Consider the following 27,094-nt stretch of genomic DNA (forward strand, 5'->3'; position numbering starts at 1 on the left):
AAGTTTTGCTAATGCTACACAGTGGGGTTTAAACTGGAGTTTCAGGGAGATGGGAGCCAGAGTTCTAGAAGAGTTAGTGGAGAGGTTGTGGAGACAGATGTTGGCAAGACTTCAGACAAAGGTAGGAATTAAAAGGTTGAGCATGGTGTGGCGAGAGTCCTGAGCTGAGTGCATGTCAATGCAAGGAGTATTGGAGGAAAGGCGGATGAGGTCAGAGCACGGACCAACATCTGGAATGATGACATTAGTGAGAATTAGTTGTAGCTGGGGCAGGATTGGCAGCTAAATATTCCGCAGTTCCTTTGTTTTAGATATCAGAGCGGGACTCCTTAAAGGAAGGGTAGTACTACTAGTCCGGGAAAATATCATGGCAGTGCTCTGTAGGTTCAAACTGGAGAACACGCCTAGTGAGGCATCATGGTTGGAACTGAGAAATAAGGAAGGTTTGTCCATGCTAATGGGGCTATATTACCGACCACCTTACAGTCCTAGGAATTTAGAGGACCAGATTTGTAAAGGGGTCCCAGGTTGGTAAAGTGGGTGATTTTAACTTTCCAAATATTGACTGGGAATTTCATATTGTTAAAGAACTGGATGGAGTAGAGTTTGTCAAATGTGTTCAAGAAAGTTTCCTTCATCGGTATAGAAGTCCCAACAAGAGAGCATTTGTTACTGGATCTGCTATTGGGGAATGAGACAGGGCAGGTGACAGAAGTTTGCGTGGAGGGCACTTTGCACCTAGTGCCCACAATGCTATAAGTTTCAAAGTAAATATGCAAAGAGATAGACCTGGTCTGCAGTTGAGATTCTAAATTGGAAAAAGGCCAATTTTGATGGTATCAGAAATGATCTAGAAAGTGTGGATTGGGACGAGCTGTTTTCTCAAAAATGTGTGCTTGGTAAATGGGAGGAATTCAAAAGTGAAATTTTGAGAGTACTAAGCTTGTATGTGCCTGTCAAAATGACAGCTAAAAATAACAAGTGTAGAGAGCCTTGGTTTTCAACAGATATTGAGGCCATGGTTTAGAGATAAAAGTTGAACCGCAGGTATATGCAAGTAGAAATAAATGAGGTGCTTGTGGAGTATAAGATGTCAAGAAAACACTTAAGAAAGATATCAGGAGGGCTAGAAGAAGGCCTGAAGTTTCTCGAGTAGACAAGGTGAAGGAGAATCCTAAGGGATTCTATTGATATTTTGAAAGCAAAAGGATTGTAAGGGACAAAATTAGTCCTCTGTGAGACCAAACTGGTGATTCATGTGTGGAGCTAAAACAGATGGCGGAGAACTTAAATAATGTTTTGCATCTGTATTTACTCAGAGATGAGTACAGTTTATAGAAGTGAAGCAAAGTGGCATCAACTTCATTGACCCTGTGTAGATTATACAGGAGGAAGTGTTTGATATCCTGAGGCAAATTTGGGTGGATAAATGCTCAGGCCTGAGAAGGTGTTCCCTTGGACCCTACGGGAGGCAAGTGTGGAAATTGCCAGGGCCCAAGCAGAGCTGTTTAAATCATCTTTAGTGACAGGAGAGCTACCAGAGGATTGGAGGACAGCCAATGTTGTTCCGCTGTTTAAAAAAGACTTTAAACCTAAACCAGGAAATTATAGGCCAGTGAGTCTGGCATCAGTTGTGTGAAAGTTATTGGAAGGTATTCTAAGAGATTGGATATTTAAGTATTTGAATAGACATGGACTGATTAAGGATAGTCAGCACGGCATCGTGTGTGGTAGATCATGACAAACCAATCAGAGATTTTTTTGAGGAAGTTACCAGGAAAGTGGATGAAGGCAAGGCAGTGGATTTGCCTATGTAGACTTTAGCAAGGCATTTGACAAGGTCCGCTTGGAAGGTTGGTCAAGAAGGTTCAGTTGCTTGACCTTCAAGATGAGGTAGTAAAGTGGATTTGACATTGGCTTTGTGAGAGAAGCTACAGCTTGGTCATAGATGGTTGCCTCTCAAACTGGAGGCCTCTGACTAGTGGTGTGCCACAAGAATCAGAGCTGGGTCCTTTGTTGTTTTCTTCTATATCAATGATCTGGATGATGATGTGGCTAACAGGATCAGCAAATATTGCAGATGACACCAAAATTGGGAGTGTAGTGGATAGTGAGGAAGGCTATAATGGCTCACAGCAGGATCTGGACCAGGTGGAAAAATGGGCTGAGAAATGGCAAATGAAATTTAATGCACACAAGTGCAAGGTTTAGCACTTCAGTCGGATTAACCAGGGTAGGTCTTACGGGGTGAATGGTAGGGCACTGAGGAGTGTGGTGGAACAAAGGGATCTAGGAATACAGGCCCATGATTCGTTGAGAGAATCATCAATGGTAGATAGAGTTGTAAAGAAAGGGTTTGGTACAATAACCTTCATAAATCAATGTATTGAGCACAGACGATGGGATGTTATGTTGAAGTTGTATAATGTGTCGGTGGGGCCTGATTTGGAGTATTGTGTACAGTTCTGGTCATCTACATACAGGAAAGATGTAAACGTGGTTGAAAGAGTACAGAAAAATTATAAAAGAACTTTGTCAGGTCTGGAGGACCTCAGTTATAAGAAAACATTGAATAAGTTAGAACTGTTTCCTTAAAATTTAAAAGATAGAGAGAAGATTTGATAGAGGTCTACAAACTTGGGGGTATAAATAGGGTAAATACAAGAAGGATTTCTCCACTGAGAATGGGTGGGACTACAACCAGAGTTCATGGGCTAATGGTGAAGGGCGAAACATTTAAGGGATACATGAGGGGGAACTTCTTCACTCAGAGGTTTGTGAGAGTGTGGAATGAGTTGCCAGCACAAGTGGTGCATGTGAGCTTGATGTGAATGTTTAAGAGAAGTTTGGATGGGTACATGGTCGGTAGGGGGATGGAACGCTATGACCTTGGCGAAGGTTGACGGCAGTAGACAGTTTAAATGATTTTAGTATGGACTAGATGGGCCAAAGGGCCTGTTTCTCCACTGTACTTCTCTAGGACTAACTAAAAGTTCTTGGCTCAGAATGAAGCTATGTATTCCAGAGATGAAATGTAGGCACCTTGGCATTCATACATTTCAGATACAAAAATATTAACTCCTGGGCTTCATTTGAAAAGTGACTTCTTCACTTCTTCCCTTACACAATAGGGAAGTGCAACAACTAACAGGGGAGTAGTGAAGCATGTAATGGCACAATGAAAGCAAAGGCATTGAGTAATCCTTGTGGGATGGAGGGTGACAGGAAGTTCAGGGCAGTGCAAAATATAACTTTCCTTGTGGACCTTTTGAGAATCATAACTGTTCATAGTGTCATGAAAGTTTCTGATTTATCTGTTAGAGACCCTACTGCATTCAACTCTATTCTAAGAGATGACCCCACCTGTGCAATATAGACTTGCATTATGTACCCATTTGTGATACACCAGCCTAGAAAGGTTCTGTAAGTTCAATTCTAAATTCCAACTGCCAAGTGTGATGTTCTGAAACCATTTTCAAGATTGCGCTGTGGATAGTTAAGCTTTTAGTTTGCTCGTGGTCTGTGCACATATTATTCCTGTTTGGTTGGAGATTAATGATTATAGTTGAGTTGTTGACTAATTTTTCTAAAACTTAATGATTCATGAATAGAAATTCTAATTCATTGATCTGAACTATATCATTCTAGGTATTTAAGTTGAAGGCTTGGAAAGCCATTCTTCCAATAATAGCACCTTCACTAGAAATTTTAGATAGATTATCTATCTGCTGATAATTTGCCTAGTTGTCCAAAATCTATCTTGAGAAACTTCTGATTATAGTTCACTATTTGGATTGGAAACACAGTTCCTTTGACAACAATTCTTTAGTCTGACCAAACATGTCACTGCGCTGACATTTTCTAGTACAGCCTGGCATACAATAAATTGCTACATTTGACAACCTAAGTAAGGCAAAAATGCATGTTTATCTGAGGAGCTTGTGTCTAAAATTATTAGATTGTGATTCATCGGAAAGTTACAGTTTGAATCAAAAGAAAATTTTTAAATGGCTGGAGGGAAGAAGAAATCAAACAAGATTAGCCCTTTTTCTTGGGTGTTGAAGTTTGAAATTGTCTTGTATTTCAAACAGGAGTGCTTGATTTTTTTTAAGAATGCAAAGTAAGATAGATGAACAGAACTTGTTTACAGTAATTGAATGAGCTTTGCTTAATGCTGAATAAATTGATTCTGTTAGTGAGGCATAAATGATTGCCCAAATCCAGCTTGGCTGGCCAGTGATGTCTGTACTAGCTTCAAAAATACAACAACTTTGCAGTGATAATAAATGGTCAGTTAAATTATTTTAGCTTATAACAAAGAAGCCAACAAAAACTAGCTATATTCCTATAATCTTCTGATTTTTGCTAGAAGATGCCACCTTTTATTATATAATTTGAATAAACTGTTCAATATTTTGAAATGTTACCAGTTTTTGTTTCGGTTTTCAAGATTGTGATTTTTGTTATCAGTCTAATTAACTGAATGATAAATTTCTTAAAATTTCTTAAATAAGTACTTCTTAATTGAGCACTTTGAGAACTATAAGCTATGCACAGACAGAGGTTGCAAATTTATGAGAGGTACTAACAGTTTCATAATTAAAGTTTATATGTGGACAGAAGCCAGAGAAATAATGTGAAAGGATTCTACTTGATAGTTATAGAATAATAAGGCCCCAAAAGAAGCCCTTCAGTTCAACTCATACCTGCCAATCACAAAGCCCACCAAGCTAGTCCCATTTGTCTACATTTGAACCATATCCCTCTTACCCCTTCGTATCTAAGTACTTAACCAAACATCCTACCCTCTTACCCCTTCATATCTAAGTACTTAACCAAACATCCTTTAAATATTGCTATTACACCTGATTCAAAATCTTCCTCTCTGTGAAGAAGTCCCTCAGATTGCTTTTAACCCTTTTTCACTTTGTTAAAAAAAAGAATGTGCCTTTACCCTAACTATATCCCTTATGATTTTATGTATTTCTATCAGGAGGCCCCTCAGTCTCCTACAATCCAAGGAATAAAGTCATAGCCTACCATGCCCTCGAGTCCTAGTAGCATCCTTGTATGTCTTCTCTCCGTTCTTTGCTGAATAATGTTTTTCCTGTAACAAGGCAACTAAAATGGCATGCAAAATTCTAAGTGCCATCTCACCAAGCTCTTAACCACAGTTTAATTTGTTTTTCTTGTGTATCTTGTTTGCAAGATGCCGCTGCAAGTAAGTTTTTTTTCTCATTACACCTATGCCTACATATACTTGTGCATATGCCAATCAGCTCAATTTTGAATTTATCGGGATGTCCCAATTCCTAAACTCAGTGCCCTGACCGGTGCATGTCCCAGTGCCAGTTACATTATTCACCATGTACTTTCATTGATGGACTTGTTAATTTTACTAAAGGGAAGCTGCCTTTCTCAGCACCAGTTTCCAGGTTTACCACTTTATTGGAACTTGAACACTTGCAGTATTTTACATTGCTTAACCTACTTTTGTAAATGAAAGTGGAAGATGATCTTGTGAGTGTGTGCGTGTGTGTGTGTGTGTGTGTGTGTGTATGTGTGTGTGTGTGTTTGTGTATGCGTGCATGCGCATACATAGGTGTCTGTACAGACATGTGAGACTCAAAGTTCCCTACCTCAGCCATATTAATATGAGAATCAGGTTTATTATCACTGACATATGTTGTGAAATTTGTGCTTCTTTTGCAGCAGCAGTACAACACAATACATAAAAATACTATAAATTACAATAAGCTTAAGAAAATAAATAAGTCATGCAAAAAGTGAGATAGTGTTCATGGATTCACGATTCCTTCAGAAATCTGATGGTGGAGAAGATTATACTTTTATTTTGTCCCCTAAAGAGAGAACTACATTCAGTGATTTTCATAATTGAAATATGGAAAGGAACATAGCAAAGGCCCTATGTTTTGGAAAATTTGTCATGTCACCTCTTATTTACAATTAAACGGTATAGATTGCAATATTTTAGATTTAGGTGATGAGGACACGCAGTCCTCTTTTATTGTCATTTAGTAATACATGCATTAAGAAATGATACAATATTCCTCCGGTGTGATATCACAGAAACACGAGACAGACCAAGACTGAAAAACTAACAAAAACCACATAATTATAACATATAGTTACAACAGTGCAACAATACCATAACTTGATGAAGAACAGGCCATGGGCACAGTAAAAAAGTTCAAAGTCTCTTGGAAGTCCCACATCTCACGCAGACGGGAGAAGGAAGAAAAATTTCCCTGCCATGCCTGACCACAGTCCGACTCTGAGTCATCCAATAACTTCAAGCCTCCAACCAGCCCTCCGACACCGAGTACCGAGCACCATCTGGCCGAATGCTTCGACCCCAGCCTCGGTCACCAGCAGCAGGCAAAGCCAGGGATTTTGGGCCTTCCCCCTGGAGGTTCTCAATCACACAGTAGCAGCAGCAGTGAACCGGGCATTTCAGAAGTTTCTCCAGATGTTCCTCTGTCTGTCTCCATCAAATCAGAATTGTGCATGGCATCCTACTTACAAATACGATATAATTTCACCGGAGAGCTGCACCCGCTGCGTCGCGCGGCCATCATCTCCTCCCGCCTATTAGACCTAAATCTAGTAATATTTCTTAACTTGATGCTCTCACAGTCTTTAAAAAAAAGACATAGAGGAAACCATTTTGCATCTTGTAAGTAAGTATATTCCCCATGTAATCATGAACCCATGCATCGAAGCTTCGGGTAGCTCTATTTGTTATTTCAAGCCTTTTGCCTCTCTCGTGTTTCTACTTCCTCTGCGGCCACTAAGAACAACCTGTGTCTATAGGCACACCTTCCAATTGGTCACCAACTTCAGAATGTGGCCCTTTACACTGAACAACAATTTTTTTTGCAAGTGCTGTTTCCTCTTTTGTTTTATTATGATAGACCACTAGAAGCTGAGCGCAAATATAATATCAGACTATTTGTATTATGTAGGAATTTGGAGAAATAAGAAATTAAGTATTATTGAATATAATGTGTTTAACTGCATAACAGGGCTGATGCTTGACGATTGTTTAAGTAAGCTGAAAATGTTTTGATGATTTTCATTTGTATTCGGTGACCGAAGCTTCTCGTTTAAATTCCAACAATAATCAGCCAGGATTGATGGATTCCAGTTGCCCTGATACCATCTCTCCATGACCACAATGTCCTGGTGAAACCTTTCACCATGCTCATCACTGACAGCACCAAGATTTGCAGGAAACGCAGGAAATGAATCATCGGTGACATGTTGCATTTCATGGTTTTGCATGCTTGAAGCATGTTGTTAACCAGCTGCACGTAGTTTGGTGCTCTGTAGTCATTAAGAAAATTTTCAGTAATATCCTTGAATGCCTTCCATGTGACTTTCTCTGATTTATTTTAAATGGTGCATGATAGGGAAATTTCATGGTGACTTTGATCATCAGCAACCCAAAATTCGAAAGATACACTCAAAAGTATTCAGGAAGCAAAATCTTTGTTGTCCAGTGCAGTTTCATTGTTAACTCTGTTGCAACACATCTGGTTCTAAAACTGCAACACACATAAAAGTTGCTGGTGAACGCAGCAGGCCAGGCAGCATCTCTAGGAAGAGGTGTAGTCGACATTTCAGGCCGAGACCCTTCGTCAGGACTAACGTCAGTCCTGTCAGGACGTTAATCCTGACGAAGGGTCTCGGCCTGAAACGTTGACTGCACCTCTTCCTAGAGATGCTGCCTGGCCTGCTGCGTTCACCAGCAACTTTTATGTGTGTTGCTTGAATTGCCAGCATCTGCAGAATTCCTGTTGTTTGGTTCTAAAACTGAATTACTTTAACTCTATTACTTTAGTATACTGAAGAATTGCATGATACTGCTCCTCGAAAGGTTAGCCGCGAAACTATAAAACTAGCCACAAAATTTAAAGTATTTTAAATATAGCTCACTCAAGAGAATATTTCAAGTAAAATGTATTCATAAACTTTTCATAGCCTTGCGCTGAAGGAGATTAAATGACTTGCTGTTTCATGTACCAAAATAATCGTTGACTTCCTGTGAGGTGCGGGCACCTTTGCAATAGCATTACATATTTTGAAACGACTTGTATAATCTTGCCTGCTTTGTCCTTTCGCCTCTGGATGACAATGGACATCAAATGAAGTTTCCATTGTATGTCTTCAAAAGACTTGGACTTGCCAACAATTTTCATTAATATACAGGAAAATAAATTGAAAGCCAAAAGCCAATCCATCTCCCTGATTTTATTAACTTCTCATAATTGGAAGGATGGAAATTTCTAGGAACAGAAGAAAGATTTATATTGTTAACAGATTGCATTGGAATGAACTTGTGTTCTTTGCAATAGTTCATTCAATTAATGCATTTTTGTTTTAACAACATAATAGGCTCAATTCAAATATAACAGCCAGACTAGGCGCAGCCTTGACTCTGCCATCACAGCATGGAGTGAACCTGCCCTGTATTGGCTGGTGGCTGCATATTAGATTCAGTATATGCACAGCCAAGTACTGTAGACTCCAATGATCTCATCTGAAATGAGAACTACAGGATTTGCTTTCCCTTGATGCTAAAAACAGAGCAGGGTAGGTTAGTAAGATGAAGTGCCTGATTTACACAAACAAGGCAAGGCTCATGGAAGTACCAATGTCATCAGTTTACTATTTCTTTCATCAGAATGATTTTTTGTTCTGCGAATCTGAAAGGGGGTCTGCCTCTTGTTCACACCACTGATGAACCAGTAGGTGACGTCAAGGCTTTCTTTTCGGATGTCACTGTTCTGCTAATGCAGATGTGGTTCATATATGGAATCACTTTTCAGCATAAATAATAGTGTGCATGGAGATGCATTCTGATCAAATTAATTCCTAAAATAATGTGTCTGTGTCTGGTTGGTCAGTCTCCTTGAAAAGTTCTCTCATTCCTAACATTTTCTTACCTAAATTAAAAAGCATTCTTTTACAGCCCTCCTTTCCAACAAATGCGCTGATTGAGGATGTATTAAACTGCAGCTATCCAATCACTTTCTTTTACAGCCTTTCGTGCCAGCTAAGCCTGTCTGATGCTTCCACAACTATTTCTCCACCCATTAACCCACCACACACTAGTGCACTGAAGAATGACTTCATTAATCTGCTTTCTAACAGTGAGTGATCACCTTAGTCACTTTCATTGTGATCGCAATACCCTGTCAGACATTGGTGGTGTGGAATGCTGCAAATCCAATTCACTGGTTTGTTGACAATCAATGGGTGTGGACGATGGGCAGCGGGGTGGGGGTGTATGCGTGTCCTAGAGAGGACTACGCCACAAGCCACAGTGTCTCCTGTCTGCAGCCGCCTGGGGGAGATATTGGATTGGAGCACTCCACCGGAATGCAGGAGGTGGTGTGGCACTGAGCCCATGCTGGAGTCAGTGTTGCCCCCTAGTGTTCACTTGGCAGAAGACATGGTGTACTGAGTTCTACTGCAGACTGCTGCAACATTCATGGACTCAGAGAATTGGACTATACTTTTTATATGACTGTATTTTACTGCTATCTTACATGTGCTTGCTACCTTGTATTTGCCTTGTGCTGTGTATGACTGTTGGTACTGTGTTTTGCAATTTGGCCCCGGAGTAACGCCGTTTCATTTGGCTGTATTCTTGGGTATTCATGCATGGTTGAATGACAATTAAACTTGAATTTCAACATGAATGAAAATAAACAATCTTGAATCTTTAATCTCTATCTTCTGAAGGCTTTTCCTTATTCTTTTTCCTTCCTATTGTTAGCTGTTAAGCCCCTCTTCAAATCTACTGATGTCATTCTCCCCAAGTACCAACTCTTGACCATTCTTTGCAAGTTATATTGCCCCATATTCAAACTCCACCCTCTCTTCAAAATCTCTCTAGAAATATTGTGGCCTCTCAGATCTCTGCTCATTCTTCCCATTTAATATTCTTCCAAGATTTCTACCCCTTTGAAATGCAGCTAATTATTGCTAAGTTGGTTTCTTTTTCAAAGTCAGTAAATGGCTTCTTTGTGATGATAAAATATTATCATTTGTCACTCCTTTCTCCTACCCCATGTTGCCCCAACCCATTATCCCAAACTTTTGGCAAGTTGTAGGTTTTGATTGTCATTTTGATTGTCCATTATCTGAGTGGTGTGGGACTTTAGATGCCTGATTCCATTCTCAATCAGTAGAAGGCTAAAGATCTCATGCAAAGGATGCCCTTGTTGTACTGTTGGTTTGGTATCGTTCAAGGATTTTCTCCATGATGGCCTCATTTTATTTTATCTTGTTAGCAGCAGAATTAGGACATATTGGCCCATCGAGTCTGCTCTGTCGGTTTATCATGACTGATCCATTTTTCTTCTCAGCCCCAATCTCCTTCCTTCCTTGCTGTATTCCTTCATGCCTTGAACAATTGAGAATCTACCAACCTCTGTCTTACGAATGCCCAATAACTTGGCCTCCACAGCCATCTCTGGCAAAAAAAATTTCACAGATTTAGCACTCTGACTAAAGAAATTCCTCATCTCCTTTCTAAAAGGACGCCCCTCTATTCTGAGGCTGTGTCCTCTAGTTTTAGACACTCCCACCTTAGGAAATATCCTCTCCACATCCACTGATGCCTTTCAACATTTGATAGGTTTAAATGAGGTCACCCATAGGCTTAAATGAGGTCACCCCTCATTCTTCTGAATTCCAGTGAATGAAGGTCAAGAGCCCTCAACATTCATTTGAAGCCTTTCAATCCTGGAATCATTTTTGTGAACCTGTTTTGAACCGTCTCTAATAAGCACACCTTTCTTGGTTAAGGGGCCCAAAACTGCTCACAATACTCCAAGTGAGGCTTCACCAGTGCTTTATAAAGCCTCAACATTGCATCTTTGCTTTTATATTCTAGTTCTCTTGAAATGAATGCGAACGTCTCATTTGCCTTCCTCACCATAGACCCAACATGCAAATTAACCTTCAGAGAATCCTGCATAAGGACTCTCAAGTCCCTTTGTGCCTCAGATTCTTGAATTTTCTCTCCACTTAGAAAATTGTCTACCCTTTCATTTCTTCTACCAAAGTGCATGACCATGCACTTCCTGACACTGTATTCCATCTGTAAATTCTTTGCCTAATCTGTCCAAATCCTTCCGAAGTCTCTCTACTTCCTCAAAACTACCTACCCCTCCATCTATCTTCATATTGTCTGCAAAGTTTGCAATAAAGCCATCAATTGCTGCATTTTCTTGTGCCTTTTGTGCCTAGCTGTGTCACTGTGTTAAATTCCACATGAATATTGATGATGCTCACTCATTCTTTTAACTAATTCTATATTGACATATTTCCAGAGAGCAGACATGTCTTCTAACTGAGACCAAAGACATTGTCCTATTTTCCATCACGATCTCCATTCCTTAGAAATTGACTCCACTCTTTTCCCCAGCAACTCTCCAAGCTAAATCATAATGCTTACAACCCAGTTGTTGTAAACTATTCTCAAATAGATTTCAAATCCCACAATTGTGTCACAATTACTATTGGATAATTCCAATTTTGCCTAGTTTGACTCTGCCCTATTTTGGCTAATTCATAGTTGAAATAATCTTCATGCTACTGTTATCTCTGTACTGCAATGCATTGTTTCCCCTTCATGTATTTAAAATTATTTACGTTTCTGCAACATATCTGGAACTAAATCTCTTTACCCATTTTCCATGTACTTGTCGACTTGCATTAGCTCCTAGACTTAATAGCCTCATCTGTTTACAATTCCTTCCTTTTCCCTGTAATCCTTATCAGACCTGCATTCCTTCCAACCAACTCCTAAACATCTGAATGTCCCAACTAATTGTCAGTAAATAAGAAAAAAATCAGATTTTGTCATTAAACTTTGGAATTCCCTTAACAGAAGATTATAGGTAATTCCAGAGTTTAGCTATGAATGCCCTAAACGCTGGATTTTCCTAAAATCTCCTTTGTGCTTGCTTTTAACCTTTGGCCAGAGTTATGGCCATTTACCCGAATATATTTTTAAGACGTCATCATTAAATTTTGTAAAACTTTTTAAGAATCCTTTGATGCAGGCTGATAACATTGGTTAACTCTCAGTAAAATCCAGTCTTCCTACTTTAAAAGGAAGGATTGTAATTATAAAATGATTTTTTTTAAAGTTAGCTTTATTTGTTCATTGCTCATCCAAACAAAGTGAAATGTGTCTTTGCGTCAACAACCAATGCAGTTCAAGAATTGTGCTGGGGTGATCCACAAGCATCAGCATGCTTCTCTGCCAGCATAACATACTACAACTCACTAACCCTAATGCTAACCCGTACATATTTGGAATGTGAGAGGAAACCAGAGCACCCAGAGGAGATCCTCACCGTCAAACTCCTTACAGACAGCCTGTTGTGGGAGGACTGCACCAGAGGGACAGAAGTGAAGTTTCACCTGTGCGTCCAAAGGTTCACTGAAGAAATGCAATGTTCTGACCTTAATCCTGAGGACATCTGGCTCAGGACTGTTCAAAGCAGAGAAGGAGGGTTCATGATAGTATTTATTGAGAATCTGGAGGTGGCCCATCTGGAATAGAAATCCTACATAAGTGCTGGAAGAAGCATACCTCTCACAATCTCCCTTCCCAGTCAGTCACCCACCTTCCCAGTCTGTGGTTCACAGATTGGTTTCTTTAACTAAGTCAGAATGCACAAATCTGGAAGGGAAACAAGTCATCCTTGATTCTGAGGAACTGCTCAACAAGAACACAATGGCTGTGATTTGAGCCTTCTGATTGGCACACCAAATTCTTCTTATGAAGCTTGTTAAATTCATTAAGCTGGCAATCAGTGGTTAAACTTAAATAATATAAAACTTTGCCATGAGGATTCTTTGAAGGTCTTTGATTTAATAATTGTCAGCAATATAATGCTGACAGCTCTATCTATAGGATAAATGAACATTATAAATGGCATCCACGTTGATCTCTCAATTGATGACTTCATTATTCCTCACTTAGATTGCACAATTTAGTACAGCATTCAGATTTCAATACAGTGGCTTAATATGCAAGAAAGCCTATGTTAATTCATCTTGGTTCCCCTTGTGCACTCATTTTATTGGATGCTTTTATTATTTGACATTCTGTAATCTGATCTACATTGAAACCATTCTTACACATCGGTTCTGATATCCTCGAGCTAAGCCTGTTGGCAATCAGAAGACTATAGTGCACTGGGTTAAACTTTTAGGCACTGGAAATAAAACACTTGACTCTTACGATGCAGCTTCAATTGCAGAACTATTTAATTTTGCTTTGAATAACCCACTTGTGATTTTTCATGAAAGTATCTTCCAGTGAACTGGAGGCCAGTATCATTATCCTCACACTATATTTTCCATGTAGTTGTCATTCTGCTTCGAGGCTAAAGGGGATCAAAATTAAATTGAGGGAAAAGCTTCCGTAGCATTATACTCTGATGTTGTGGTGAAGCTTTCTTTTTAAACTCCGAACAAAAATTAAATTTGAACAATTTGTTTTAAATGATTATCAATCGAATTGCATTGTACAGATGTATATTTAGGAAACACAGTTGCCGTCTTCTGGTAGGTTATTTTAAGCTTATGAATGTAGTCACGTGCTCAGTTTTTAAGCCACAAGCTGACAATGCTGCTTCAGTGTGTGATACAAACATATGATCAGCACATGGTAATGTGGTAATATGGTGCATTCATGATTGCACAGACTGAAGAAATTATATCAGGCATGCACTTGTAGAAAAGCAACTCTTGATACGATAAACTGTATGCTGTGGATACAACTAAATGCTGTTTGTTGTACTAATGGACAGAGTCAGAATTTCAGGTACGTTATAGAACTTCTATTTTAATTTTTTTTGTGCTTACTGCGAACTGTGTAAACTGTTCCATTTGAGGTTTGCAACTTTTCTGGCCAAGATTCCTTTTCCTGAGCAGACAGTGTCTGTCTTTCATTTAGCCTTCCTACTAGAATTATCGAGGCTGTGAGTCTACAAAGAAAAGGATGTACATTTTATTGGAATAATAAAGCATTTTTGTAACATTCGTGTGCTTCTAATCAGTAAATATTTTTCATCAACAATCACAAGTTAAACCTCGAAGTGCCTCTCTTTCTAAACTGTAATGATTTAGAGTGGGGGCAGAGAGGAATGTGTTGCTCATAATTCTGTCTCTGATCCAGTACTGCAATTTATAATCTTAAAGTTACTGTTCAAAGAAAATAGCCATAAAGTGCCTTTTATTCTTGTAGTGACTGACTGTTTTTATTTAACAAAAAAGTAGATATATGGTTTGTACCACAATTGGAAGGGTGCTCCTTATATAGAAGAAGGAACGCTGACAGTAGCCAGTAGAAGATACGGCTGCAGTTCTTTGGAAAATATTTAATGTGAGCTTTTTCATAAAAGAAATCCAGTTTGTTGGCACTTCTTCCCTGTCATCGACTGACATTTTCTTGTTAGGTTTTGAATGTTATTATGGTCTGCAAAGCATTAAAAATCCTGATTTCTTAAACTTGACATAGGGAGGTCAGTATCCAACCTTTAATATAAATTAATGTTAAGTTATTCTAAAGATATTAATTAGCAGTCATGCAAATGCTTTTTGAATACAACTTAAAATGCTTCCCATGATTTAACATTTTGCCAAGAAATTTGATAGCTCTTTGGAACGAATGTTCTTTTTAATATTGAAAAGAGTAGGTGATGGTGATTCCATTTTAAGGTCTTTGTATGAATGAAAAGTTCTAATATGATTAACAACTTCAAAGGAGAAGTTTTGATGAAGTATTAGCAGCTGTAACATTGAAATTAATTCTATTAATCAACAACCTCCTTGCTTCTGGTCATCATCATTTCCTTTATTCTTACACTACCATGTTCCCTTTATCTTTCCCTAAAAGTTACAGGTCAAAAATTGATTCAGATGAAAATCATTAATATTGTTTTGTGATGAGAAGGAACGTCTTTCCTGGATGTAATCTCAAAAAAATGGAGTTGACCATATAATTACAGTATATTCTGCTAGATTCATTTAATAAACCAATGATTATTCTTGGTGAATCATCCATCTATTGCTGAGCATCATGCCCATAGATTGTCTTGAGCAAAGAGCAAAAAAAAAACAAAGCTGTCACCTCATATTTCCCAATGGATTCAGAAAAAATGAGATCATTTCCTGTGTACTCTCCTGGGATTCAATTTTTTCCCTGGTATACTTTTAAGATCACAACTGACCTTCACAGTATAGGGAGAGTTGTTTTCAACTTGTAAACCTGTTATTCATAATGCTTAATTTACTTAAGAAGTTTTGGGATTTCAATAACAAAAACAAGTATTGAGTGGTAGTGCTAATTTTAATTTGAAGGAAATGTGATGGTTAATTGGTGCTTGTCTTCAGTTGGCAAGAACTAAACAGAATTTTCTGTCTCAAGGACCATTTGCCCAATGCAATTGATTGAAGCAACTAAAGTGATTTGCTCTATTGTCCTGCTTCAGTTGCTTTTTATTTGTATGAATGGATGCTAACATTCTGCTAATAAGGCATGCTGACAATGCCAAAGAAGGTCACTCTCTTGAATATTAGTGTCTATTAAAGGCTTAGATATTACCCAAATACAGCATACCATTGTTCCAAACCAATGTAAAATAATTTAGCTTTTATATATTAAAAAAATAATTTGTATAGTTATTTTAAGGTATTTCAGTTTATACCACCAATATGATTTACCAACTATTAATGAATATTAATGCTAATGAGTCTGAAAACTTTACTGAATTCCATTGTCATGGAGTTTCATAGCAATGGTTGGTAAAGAAATCCATCTAGATTACTTCAATCAATAGTAGATTATACAATTAGCTGCTTCATGCAAATTTAATAATAGACAATTGTTTTCTAAGAGACGATTCTGTCTGATTAATCACCGTTGATTTATTGCTCACTGATGTTCATTTGATAGAACTATGATAGCTTCATCTCTTAAATGAATAAATGTTCTATAACTGTTGCTACTCTTGACCATTATTAATTTCCTCCAGAAGTGCAGTAAGCTATTCCCTGATTCACTTTGATCCTCTGATGAAGTTACTTCTATACCTCTGGGTACGGAGTTCCACCCTGACTCAGTGGTAGTGGTGATGATGATGAATCAGTGATCTACCTCCAGGCTAGAATGGTATGGCAGAAGAACTACCTGTAGGTGTTGTTGTTGTCATGTGTCTACTGCCCTTGTCCTACCCTGTAGAAGAAGCTCTCAGTTTGGGATATATCACTGCAGTAGCCTTGCCAAGTAATAGTAGTGCAACTTTGTGTGTGTGATGGAAGAAAGGAATATTTTGGGATGATGGATAAGGATCTAATTAACCAGATGACAAGAGACTGAAAATGCAGGAATCATTCTGATAGAGCGGTTTGACCTGAAACGTCAACAATTCCTTCATTTTTCCCCCTCCCTCTCTGTCCACCCCAAACAAGATTAGATTAGATTATGAGAACACTCAGTCCTCTTTTATTGTCATTTAGAAATGCATACATGCATTAAGAAATGATACAGTGTTCCTCCAGAGTGATATCACAGAAAACAGGATAAACCAAAGACTAACACTGACGGAACCACATAATTATAACATATAGTTACAGCAGTGCAAAGCAATACCATAATTTGATAAAGAACAGACCATGAGCACAGTAAAAAAAAGTCTCAAAGTCCTGATAGACTCCCGAGTCCCCGATAGCAGGCGGCAAAAGGGAGAAACTCCCTGCCATAAACCTCCAGGCACTGACAACTGCCGATGCATTGGAAGCACCCGACCACAGCCGACACTGAGTCCGTCCATCCGAAAACTTCCAGCCTCTGACCAGCCCCTCCGATACAGCCTCCCGAGCGCCATCCTCTGCCGAGCGCCTTCAACCTAGCCCCAGCCGCCAAAACAAGCAATGCCGAGGATTCGGGGCCTTCTCCGGAGATTCCAGACCACACAAGTAGCAGCAGCAGTGAAGCGGGAATTTCAGAAGTTTATCCAGATGTTCCTCCATACTCTCACGTCTGTCTCCATCAAATCAGGATTGTGCACGGTACCCTACTTGACAGATTACAGATATCATTCACCGGAGAGGCCGCGTGTGCTGCATCGCGCTGCCTTCTTCTCCTCCTCCTCCAAGATGTTTCTTGACCCACTGAATTTGTCCACAGATTATTCATTGGCACTGATTAATGAGGCTGTTTCTTCCTGTGTGTTGTTGACCTTTAATGTTGTTTGATCTGAGCTCAACCAGACAAGGAGAAAGCAAGCTCCTGTAATAGGTTCACGGAATGCCCTGCCAGGGATGGTGGTAGGGGCAGATAGATTGGGCACATTTAAGAAACTCATAGTCACATGGATGATTAAAAAAAGAATGGAGGGCTATGTAGGAGGGGAGGGTTAGATTGATCTTAGAGGAGGTTAAAAGTTTTGCACAACATCATGGCGTCAAAGTGCCTGTCCTGTGCTGCGTTGTTCTATGTTCATTTCATCAGTCCTGATCTTTTTGCCTTAAAAAATGAAAGCTCCGAATAATTGGCGAGCATAGGATTTTCCTTTTTAAAGTACGCTGAGACTGGTGCTGAACTTCTGATCAATTGTAAGCTGCAAGATATTGAAGTAAGGTTAGGAGGGTGTTGGTGAAATTAGAAGTGAAGGGCAGATCAACTGTCACTGCCTGAATGTTGTCTTGGATTCAAACAGACTATTTCATTTTAAGAGGAATTGTGGTTGTAATTGAATATTACACAGTCATCAACAAATATGTGCACTTCAGAACTTCAGTTAGAGAGAAACAGCTGATGATCGTGCCTTAGGATATTGGCTGAACAAATTCCTGTAAGACGTCTTGGAACTGAGATTATTTACCTCTATTACTCTTTTGGCAATTAAGAGCTTTGTCCTTAATCCCCACTGGCTTCCATTTTACCAGGAATTCTTGATGCATCACTCCATGAAAATACTCCTTTTATCAAGAATTTTTAAGGGAGTCAAGAGCTTTTACACCTATTCTTTCTTGGAAGTCAGACTTTGTTGATATTTGAACCTTGAGCATTCCTGTTAGAGCCCAAATGAAGCATTGGTGAGTGGATGTTGATAGCTCTGACCAGGCCTTCCATTACTTTGGGTAGATGTAATTGTAATTCATGGATGTGCAACATAGAAATGAGTTCCTCAGCTGACCAAAAGCTTACTTACACTAAGCCAACAAAAGCTATTTCACTTCCCCAGATTCCCGTAATCGCCTCCAGAGACCACACATTCTGGGCAAGTTACCATGGCCAATTGATCTAACTAACTGCATACTCGTGGGATGCTAAAGAAAATGGAGCTGATACAGATGAGCACTTGATGATTTGTGTGGACACAATGGATCAAATGGCCAGTTTCTACTCTCTGTGATTCTGACTTGATGAGTAAACCATTAGTAAATATTTCTGTGTGTTTAAATTCACATTGCTTTTGCAACTGCAATGTGTAGCAATTGGGAACTGAAATATCAGTAGACAACAAAACTTATTTTGATCATTTTGGCAAATGAGTTGTTGCAATAGCATGGTGCCACATTAGTGAAGTGTAACTGGCATATTAAGAAATCAGCATTATGAAAGACCAAGAGATTGTGTAGTTTTATTTTTGCCTTGCATCTGTGTGTGTCTATATAATTCAGGAAGAGGATTATGCCAAGTCATACAATGCCTTGTTACACCTCAGTCGTGCAGACTGAATTTCATTCTCTGTACTTGTATCCCTTTTGATGGACGTTAAGTTGCTTGTCTTGCTCAGGATACTGGGACAATCTGAGGAAAAAGTCCACTCTTTAGAATTAGTTATGCTGGTATTAATTATGCTGTGGAGCCAAGCCAGAACCTATAGCTGAAATGCTCAGTGTGGGAGATAGTCAAGAAAATACAGATTCAATGAATACTTTTTCCAGTAAAGGCTTTTCTTAACAGCTTTAAAAAAAATTGATCCCTAATTTAGATATGTATGAATATTTGAATAATTGTCTTCATATACTGAAACGTTTAGATACTTAATGATTCCTGTATGAAGCCAATATGACCTGAAACAGCTTTTCTTCAGCTGAATGCAAAGTGTCAGAGGTCACTGCTGTGACCACAGAGTGGTACAAAGAGCACTTTATGATTTTCTTAAACTGTAATGATCACCCTAGCAACCAAAGCATGCAGGGAATTCTATGTAGTTTTGAATGTATTTTCATTATGCTGACACTGACCATTACTTCTTAACCATTAACAACCGTACTAAAATAATTCATTCTGTTGTAAATGTCTCCAATTAAATACTGTTAGTCATATTCACTATAAAATGCATGCTTTAATTTTTCTTTTAGAGAAAAATACATGGAGGAAGCATTTAGAACTTGATCTGATGAATTTTATCACTCGCTTGATAATACTTTATCGCATTCTAGCATAACCATCCATGTGCAGATTTAGCCATGGGACAGTTTAAATTTCCATACAGATATTCATCCGGATGATCCAATTATGCTGTTTTTTTTAAACTGTCACCCTACAGTTTTCCTTCGTATACCATCTTGTTCCTGGTGTAGTATTGGTGAGTTTGTTCATTTCTCTTCCGTTCTGTACAATGTCATTTGGAATAATTATATATGTTAAATATCTAATGATTACTTCATAAACCTGCTGAAGTCTGCAGTGAAGGGTCCTGGAGACTGTTAGGTCACAAGCTGTTTAGAGTTTTGTTTGCCGAAAGATATTTCTCCTGAAGTGTTTTGTCAGCAAGGTATTTTATTCAAGAAATATGACTCCTGAATATGAGAGTGTAATGTTACTTGACAATAAACACCTCTTTGCAGATCCATCCTTGTCAGCACACATCGTGGCTGAAATGCCAATATAAACTTGCTGCACTGAACTGTTGCAGTAATTTAAAAGAACATCTTAGGTGGTTCATTGATTTACTTCCACTCCAGTTTTATGGGTTCTGAAGTGCTGATGAGACCAAACCCAAAACCATAGGTTCTTCCACAGATGGTGACCGACAGCACTGGCGAGTGGGCAGGTAGATGGGACATTTGTGAGCTTGCACTCAACGTCAGTGAGACGAAAGAACTGATTGTGGACCTCAGGAAGGGTAAGACGAAGGAACACATACCAATCCTCATAAAGGGATCAGAAGTGGAGAGAGTGAGCAGTTTCAAGTTCCTGGGTGTCAAGATCTCCGAGGATCTAACCTGGTCCCAACATATTGATGCAGTTATAAAGAAGGCAAGACAGTGACTATACTTCATTAGGAGTTTGAAGAGATTTGGTACATCAACAAATACATTCAAAAACTTCTATAGGAGGTACTGTGGAGAACATTCTGCCAGGCTGCCTCACTGTCTGCTACAGGAGCTGGGTACTGCACAGGATCGAAAGAAGCTGCAAAGGGTTATAAATTTAGTCGGCTCCATCTTGGGTACTAGCCTACAAAGTACCCAGGACATCTTCAAAGAGCGGTGTCTCAGAAAGGCAGCATCCATTATTAAGGACCTCCAGCATCCAAGACATGCCCTTTTCTCACTGTTACGATCAGGTAGGAGGTTCAGAAGCCTGAAGCACACACTCAGTGATTCAGGAACAGCTTCTTCCCATCTCCCATCCGTTTCCTAAATGGTCGTTGAAACCATGAACACTACCTCACTTTTTTAATATAAAATTATTTCTGTTTTTTGCACAATTTTAATCTATTCAGTATACATATACTGTAAATTGATTTATTATTATTTTTTCTTCTAAATTATGTATTGCATTGAACTACTGCTCTGCTGTTAAGTTAACAAATTTCATGACACATGCTAGTGATAATTAACCTGATTCTGATTCTGATCCATGCCTACTGTTTATGCAGAACCACGTGTGACTGATTCATAGCTACCATATTGCAAAATGACAAGCAAATATAAATTTAGCATATCTTTGTTCATCAGCTCAACTGGCTCAAGAACTCCAAATGTTCCTTCGTCAAGAGTGCTTAAAGTGCAGCAAAAACCCGAGGGAGTTCGGGTAGTTAATCCGTCAAGGATGGTTCAAACACATCTTTCTTTTCTTTCCTCTGTCCCCCCAGTAGGCTTATCATGACAGTCCATCTAGCAACTACATGTCTGGGCAATAGCAAACAAAATGCCATTTGAAAAAAAAATTTGTAAGCTTTGTGGCTGGAGAGTGTGACTCAACCAATGTGGTCATAAGGTACTAAAAATAATATTTATTGTTAGTTGCTTAGCTATGTTACTTGAATGTGCTGAATGATAACTGGCACAGAAAAGGCCCAAAATGAAATGGGATTGGCAAAAACATTTCCTTCACAATCTCCATCAGCACGGGAGCACCACATCAGTGTGTGCTTAGCCCCCTGCTCTGCTCACTTTACACCTATGACTGTGTGGCTAAATACAGCTCCAACACCTCGCACAAGTTTGCTGATGACACCACTGATGAGGGCTGTGTTAAAGGTGTGATGAATCAGCTTACAGGAGGGAGATTGAAAATTTGGCTGAGTGGTGTCATAATAACAACCTCTCACTCAATGTCAATACGACCAAGGAACTGATTGAAGACTTCAGGAGAGGGAAACCAGAGGTCCATGAGCCAGTACTCATCAGAGGATCAGAGAGAGGGTCAGAAACTTTAAATTCCTGGGTGTCACTATCTCAGAGGGCCTGTCCTGGACCCATCATATAAATATAATTGTGAAAAAAGCACAACCATGTCTCTATTACTTCAGGAGTCCGTGGCGAGTTGGCATGTCATCAAAACTCTTAGCTAACTTCTATAGGTGTGTGGTGGAAAGTGTGCCGACTGGCTGCATTATGGCCTGGAATGGGAACACCAACGCCCTTGAGTGGAAAATCCTACAAAAGGTGGTGGGGATTTGGCCCAGTGCACCACAGGTTAAGCCCTTCCAATGACTGGGCACATCTACATGAAACATTGCCATAAAAAAAAAAGCAGCATCCATCATCAAAGATGCACACTATCCTTTCCTGCTGCTTCTATTAGGTAGAAGGTTCAAGTGCCTCAGGACTCACACCATCAGGTTTAAGAACAGTTACTAGCCCTCAACCAACAGGCTCTTGAGCAAAAGGAGAGAACTGCACTCATTCTATTTCTAGTGTCCCCATAACTGATAGTCTCACTTCAGGGACTTTTTGTCTTGTTATTTCACACCTGTTATTTATTGCTATTTATTTATATTTGCATTTGCAGCTTGTTGTTCATTGATCCTGTTTTTACAGTTACCGTTCTACAGACTTGCTAATTATGCCAGCAGGAAAAAGAACCTCAAGGTTGTATGTGGCGACATGTATGCAGTCTGATAATAATATTTACTTTGAACTTTGAAATGTGAGACGCAGTCCTTAAGTTAACATAAACAAAATTCACTTGTTAAGGTGACTAGGTGTGACATAACATGAAGATAACCAACAATTTAGTTGTCTGTCTTCAATGTAAGTTATAGATCATATTCTCACATCATTTTTTATTAAATTATACTTCAGCTGGTTACCTCTTTAGTCCTAAACATTGCTTTGTCATTAGGGTCATCAAGTTTTCATTTGCAGGTAATGGTCAAGGTCAGTAGTGTTTCTAATGAACAAGTCTCCTAATTGATTTGAAGCTGAGAAAATTCTAAATTTTCTTTCTCATGCTAGTGTTGAAATGTGCAGCAAATTGGAAGTTTCCCTAACTCCTGGATCATTTGGTTTCCATTTCTATCACTGGATTTCATTAGTAGGTGCAAAATTGTTTGATCTGTTGATTCTTCAGCCGGTTGAACTTATGAACAAAGATGCACTAAATTTACATGTACTTGTAATTTCTGACTAGTCCAAATTACATGGCACATCATTTATAATGAAAAACATGAGATTCTGCAGATACTGGAAATCCACAGTAACATACACACAATGCTGGAGGAACTCGACAGTTCAGTCAGTATCTATGGAGAGGAATTAACAATTGATGTTTCAGGCCAAGACCCTTCAAGGCACCCTGATGTGAATGCTGTTCAATGATTGAATAATGTTTACAAATTGCATTTGTTCACTTTTAGAATCATCATTGAATCTCGTGACTTGCTTGAAAATTCTCAATTCGTACCTTTGACAGTGGAGTACACTGAAAGTGGTCTTTGTTGTTTTCCCACCTACCCTTTTTAAAATATGCAACCATGACTGCTACCTCAAGGAACTTGTGGAGAGGGCTTTCCTCTATCAAGCATTGACAGACTTCTTTAACTAGCAATCAATCTGGTTCCATTTAAATCATTCTTTTGTGTTCTTTCTCCCAACACTGAGGAGAACATTATTAAATATTGTGTTGAAGCCATGTTTTTACAAATTTCATGAGGAATGACATTGTTGAATGCCTCTATATTGCTTCTTACAATCATTTATTGCCTTCATATATTTATTTAGTGCACTGTGAAACTTCATATCACACCTAGATACCTTCCACCAATTGCCTTTCATACACGTGCTTGCCTATGTGTGTAGTTGTGAACGTATTTACATGTAATATTGACTTTCAATTGCAGCTAGTCTCATGAGATCCAAAGTTTTTCCACTTCTTAACGACTTGGTAACAATGTCCTGCATGGACATGCAGGCATTTTTTCAATATTTTTTTAAAAAGAACAGCTGAAGAAGTGGGCAGGTGTATGGTGAAGCAAACAAGGATTCAAGCACAGCTGGGTGGAAAATTCATCGGCTGTCTTGACTGCTATTCTCCTGAACTTGTCTGCTCTGTACTAGAAGGGTTGGAAGAATCACTGAAGTACTGCAATAAAATCCTGAATGACGCGGACCGATCATGTCCCAGAAATATCGTGGTGGTTTTGATAGTTGGCAGAGCCCCACCACCATCTTTGTTGGCAGCTTAAAACCCTGAGGAATTTTGAATGCTGCTGAATGTCGTTCTCATTTGAGATATTGGCACTGAATGTCATTGGAGGTGGGGTGGGGGATGGTCTAGTGGTAGAGTGTAATGAAAGATAAGCCAAGTCATATGCTGCGTAAGGAGAGCTTTCTGTATTTGGCTACAGATATGTAGAAATCAGAGAACTTGAGCAGGAAATGCTGGAACCACCATCAGGTAAAACAGCAACTGTGGATGTAGAAACAATGTTAATGTTTCCACTGGAAATTTCTAGCAGTTTTCCTTTTTATTAGAGATTTTACACAGGTTTTTTTCTTATTTTCACTTACTGTGGAATTACTGGTGACTTAAATTAGTGAGCAACAGCTTTTCCCTTAAAAACTGGCGCTGAGCAGCAAAATCTTGGTCATAATAACATTTTATGCAGCAGTTAATTTTGGTGTTCATAAAGGGAGATAATGTTCATTCAATTTTTTTTCTCCTAATCATGCACTTTAAAGGATCTAAAACAACAGATTGTCTTTGAGAGCTTCTTTCGATCATCCTTGTTCAAATACAGTATTATAATTATGAATTATAGATAGCACTTCATTGTAGTCCTGTCAGAGGTGGGTAATATAATTGCATCTATACTTGTATAAACTTGTAGCCTGAGGAAACTGCTTGTCATTTGTTTGGATGGCTGTTTAAAATGGACCATTTTTATATGATGACTGATCAGGTAAAATGTTGATTCAGCATGCAGAAGGCTTAAGCACACACAAACATCTTCATATTGTTGAGTGCGGTTGGCCATTTCCATGAGAATATGTTAGTGATCTGAAAAGTCTGACAGCAGTTTCCTTGCACTGATACATTCATTTTCAAGTACTGAATAGCTACGGATTAAGCAGATTCATAGCACTTGTTCCTTTTCTAAAATTGCCTTTTATCCAATAAGGTATGCTTTGCAGATAAAAGTACGGTGAGGCTGAGCAAGGTTTAAAAACAGCTTGAGGCCTTTTGGATTTTTTTTTTGACAGGCTGCAATCATCATGATCTTTTAGGCAATGAACAGGGGCCAATAAAAATAAGTTTGGTGTAAACAGAGTGGCTATTGTGTGATTGGACCTGTATTAGAGCGGCCAGGCTTGGGCGAGAATAGGCACAGACTAAAGCTTAAACTTGAGAAGTTGGAGGTATTACAAGTGTAGGCAGGGTGCTAGCTTAGGTAATGGAATGCTCCTTCTGCGAGATGTAGGATTTCAGGGCACCTAATGACTACATCAGCAGGAAGTGCAACCAATATCAGCTTCTGACTGACAGGGTCAAGGAACTGGAGCTGGAACTGATTGTACTCGGGACCATCCAAAAGGCTGAGAACTTCATAGATGAGAATTTTACTGAGGTGGTTGTAAAGGACAGCATAAATCTTACTGAATTTCTATAGCACAGAGTCTCTGAAACTCTGTGGCAGTTCCATCAGGGGCAATTGGCCGTTGTATCACGATGGAGGAAGCTGCTCTGGCCAGAGACCAAAAACAATATTGCAGCTAACAAGAAATTGGCTCTCATTGTCCCTGAGTAAAGAATGAAGCCAGAAATAGGGTCCGCAAGGTGTGGGTGGTATCTTGTGCAGCTGCTTCTCAATCGTCCTAACCTTGTCAGCTTCTACTTGGATATGCACAGATAAATTGGCGATATTCTTGGACATATTGGGGATGTACATACAACGCTGTACCAATGAGAGCATACTCACCAACTGCATCTCAGTGTGGTATGGCAATTGTCCCGTATCAGACCGCAAAGCACTCCAGCGTGTGGTGAAAAGTGCCCAGCGGATTATCGGCACCCAATTGCCCACCATTGAGAACATCTACCATAAACGCTGCCTGGGCAGGGCGAAAAGCATTATCAGGGATGCATCTCACCCTAACCATGGACCTTTTACTCTCCTCCCATCCAGTAGGCACTACAGGAGCCTCTGCTCCCGCACCAGCAGGCACAGGAAGAGCTTCTTCTCTGAGACTGTGACACTGCTGAACCTCTCATCACAGCGCTAAGCAGTATTGCATCTGTATTGTACTGTCTCAGTACTTCTATATTTGTGTGCTGCAGCACTTTTTTTATTCGCAGTTATTTTGTAATTAACATGATTCTTTGCATTTCTGGTCAGATGGTAAATGCATTTCATTGGCTTTGTATCTGTACTCGGTACAATGACAATAATGTTGAATCTAATCTAAATCTAATCTAACATTCATAGCCAATGTTAGCACAAGTATCAACCTTTTCGGCCAGCAAAAGATCCAATGCTAATTGACTTTGAAGGGCCACAGCACGACTGGTCACTATTTTGGCAGTGATGACATTGATACTTGAGCCATATCATGTAGCACTAAGGCTGTATCATTCGCCAGTTTCTCCAGAGCTGAGGCCATACTGATGCTCTCGTGAGCAAGTCTGGCAGCTCCTCAGAACGGGGTGCTATTATCCACAAATCCTCAGTTTCTATAATGCTCCTTCGATGACAGCGCCGCACAGCAGAATGCAGAGAGAATTTGGGCAGGGAGTACATAACGTACATGGGTTTCGTAGGCCAAGTAACAACAACTCCTCCACAGCTTTTGTTCGGGTCATTGATGCCACAATTTTGGGCTACTTCTGGCAGCCAGTGATGGGCCTGGTAGTCACACATCCAGTAAGTACCATTAACAGGATCTGGAGGGTCACCAGTGGTATAGCTATTGTATATTCTGCTACTTCAGTCTAGTCCAGTTCCCTGCTGGTTACAACAAAATATTGCACCCGTATCTCCCTGAAGCAGCTTTGGTGCAAGGGACTTTTGTATTCCATTGTAGGTAGACTGATACCAACTCTCAAAACAGTTGCATTGGCAAGATTCATTCCTATGGGCGGTGCAGTTCCTTGCTCGCTTTACAGTTTTAGATTTGTTAATAAAATAAAAGACGGAATCAAACTCACTATGATTCAGGGGCATAAACTGCATGAGCAATCCATCTCCTGAATGTGTAGGCCCTCTAGACCACATTCTAGTATGTGATGCATATTTATAACTTAAGGCAAAAAAAAAGGTGTTAGGGGTATTAGTGTTGTGGGATACTTCTGTGT

The 27,094-nt window shown here is 39.3% G+C and overlaps 1 protein-coding gene across 2 annotated transcripts in view; it reads left to right on the forward strand.

The window, feature by feature from the left end:
• septin9a (septin 9a) overlaps positions 1-27,094 on the forward strand; it is a 334,059-nt gene that overhangs the window by 65,103 nt on the left and 241,862 nt on the right. The window contains exon 1 of one of the 2 annotated variants that reach the window (XM_072242672.1): positions 13,759-13,876. The exons of the other annotated variant lie outside the window; for it this stretch is intronic. Within the exon in view, the coding sequence (XP_072098773.1) occupies positions 13,837-13,876 (40 nt within the window). The 5' untranslated portion in view covers positions 13,759-13,836. Of the gene's footprint in view, positions 1-13,758; positions 13,877-27,094 lie in introns of those variants that run through there. 2 annotated transcript variants of the gene reach the window in all.

Source organism: Mobula birostris, chromosome 24 (genome assembly GCF_030028105.1).
Source record: "Mobula birostris isolate sMobBir1 chromosome 24, sMobBir1.hap1, whole genome shotgun sequence".
In the NCBI taxonomy this organism is placed as follows: Eukaryota; Metazoa; Chordata; class Chondrichthyes; order Myliobatiformes; family Myliobatidae; genus Mobula; species Mobula birostris.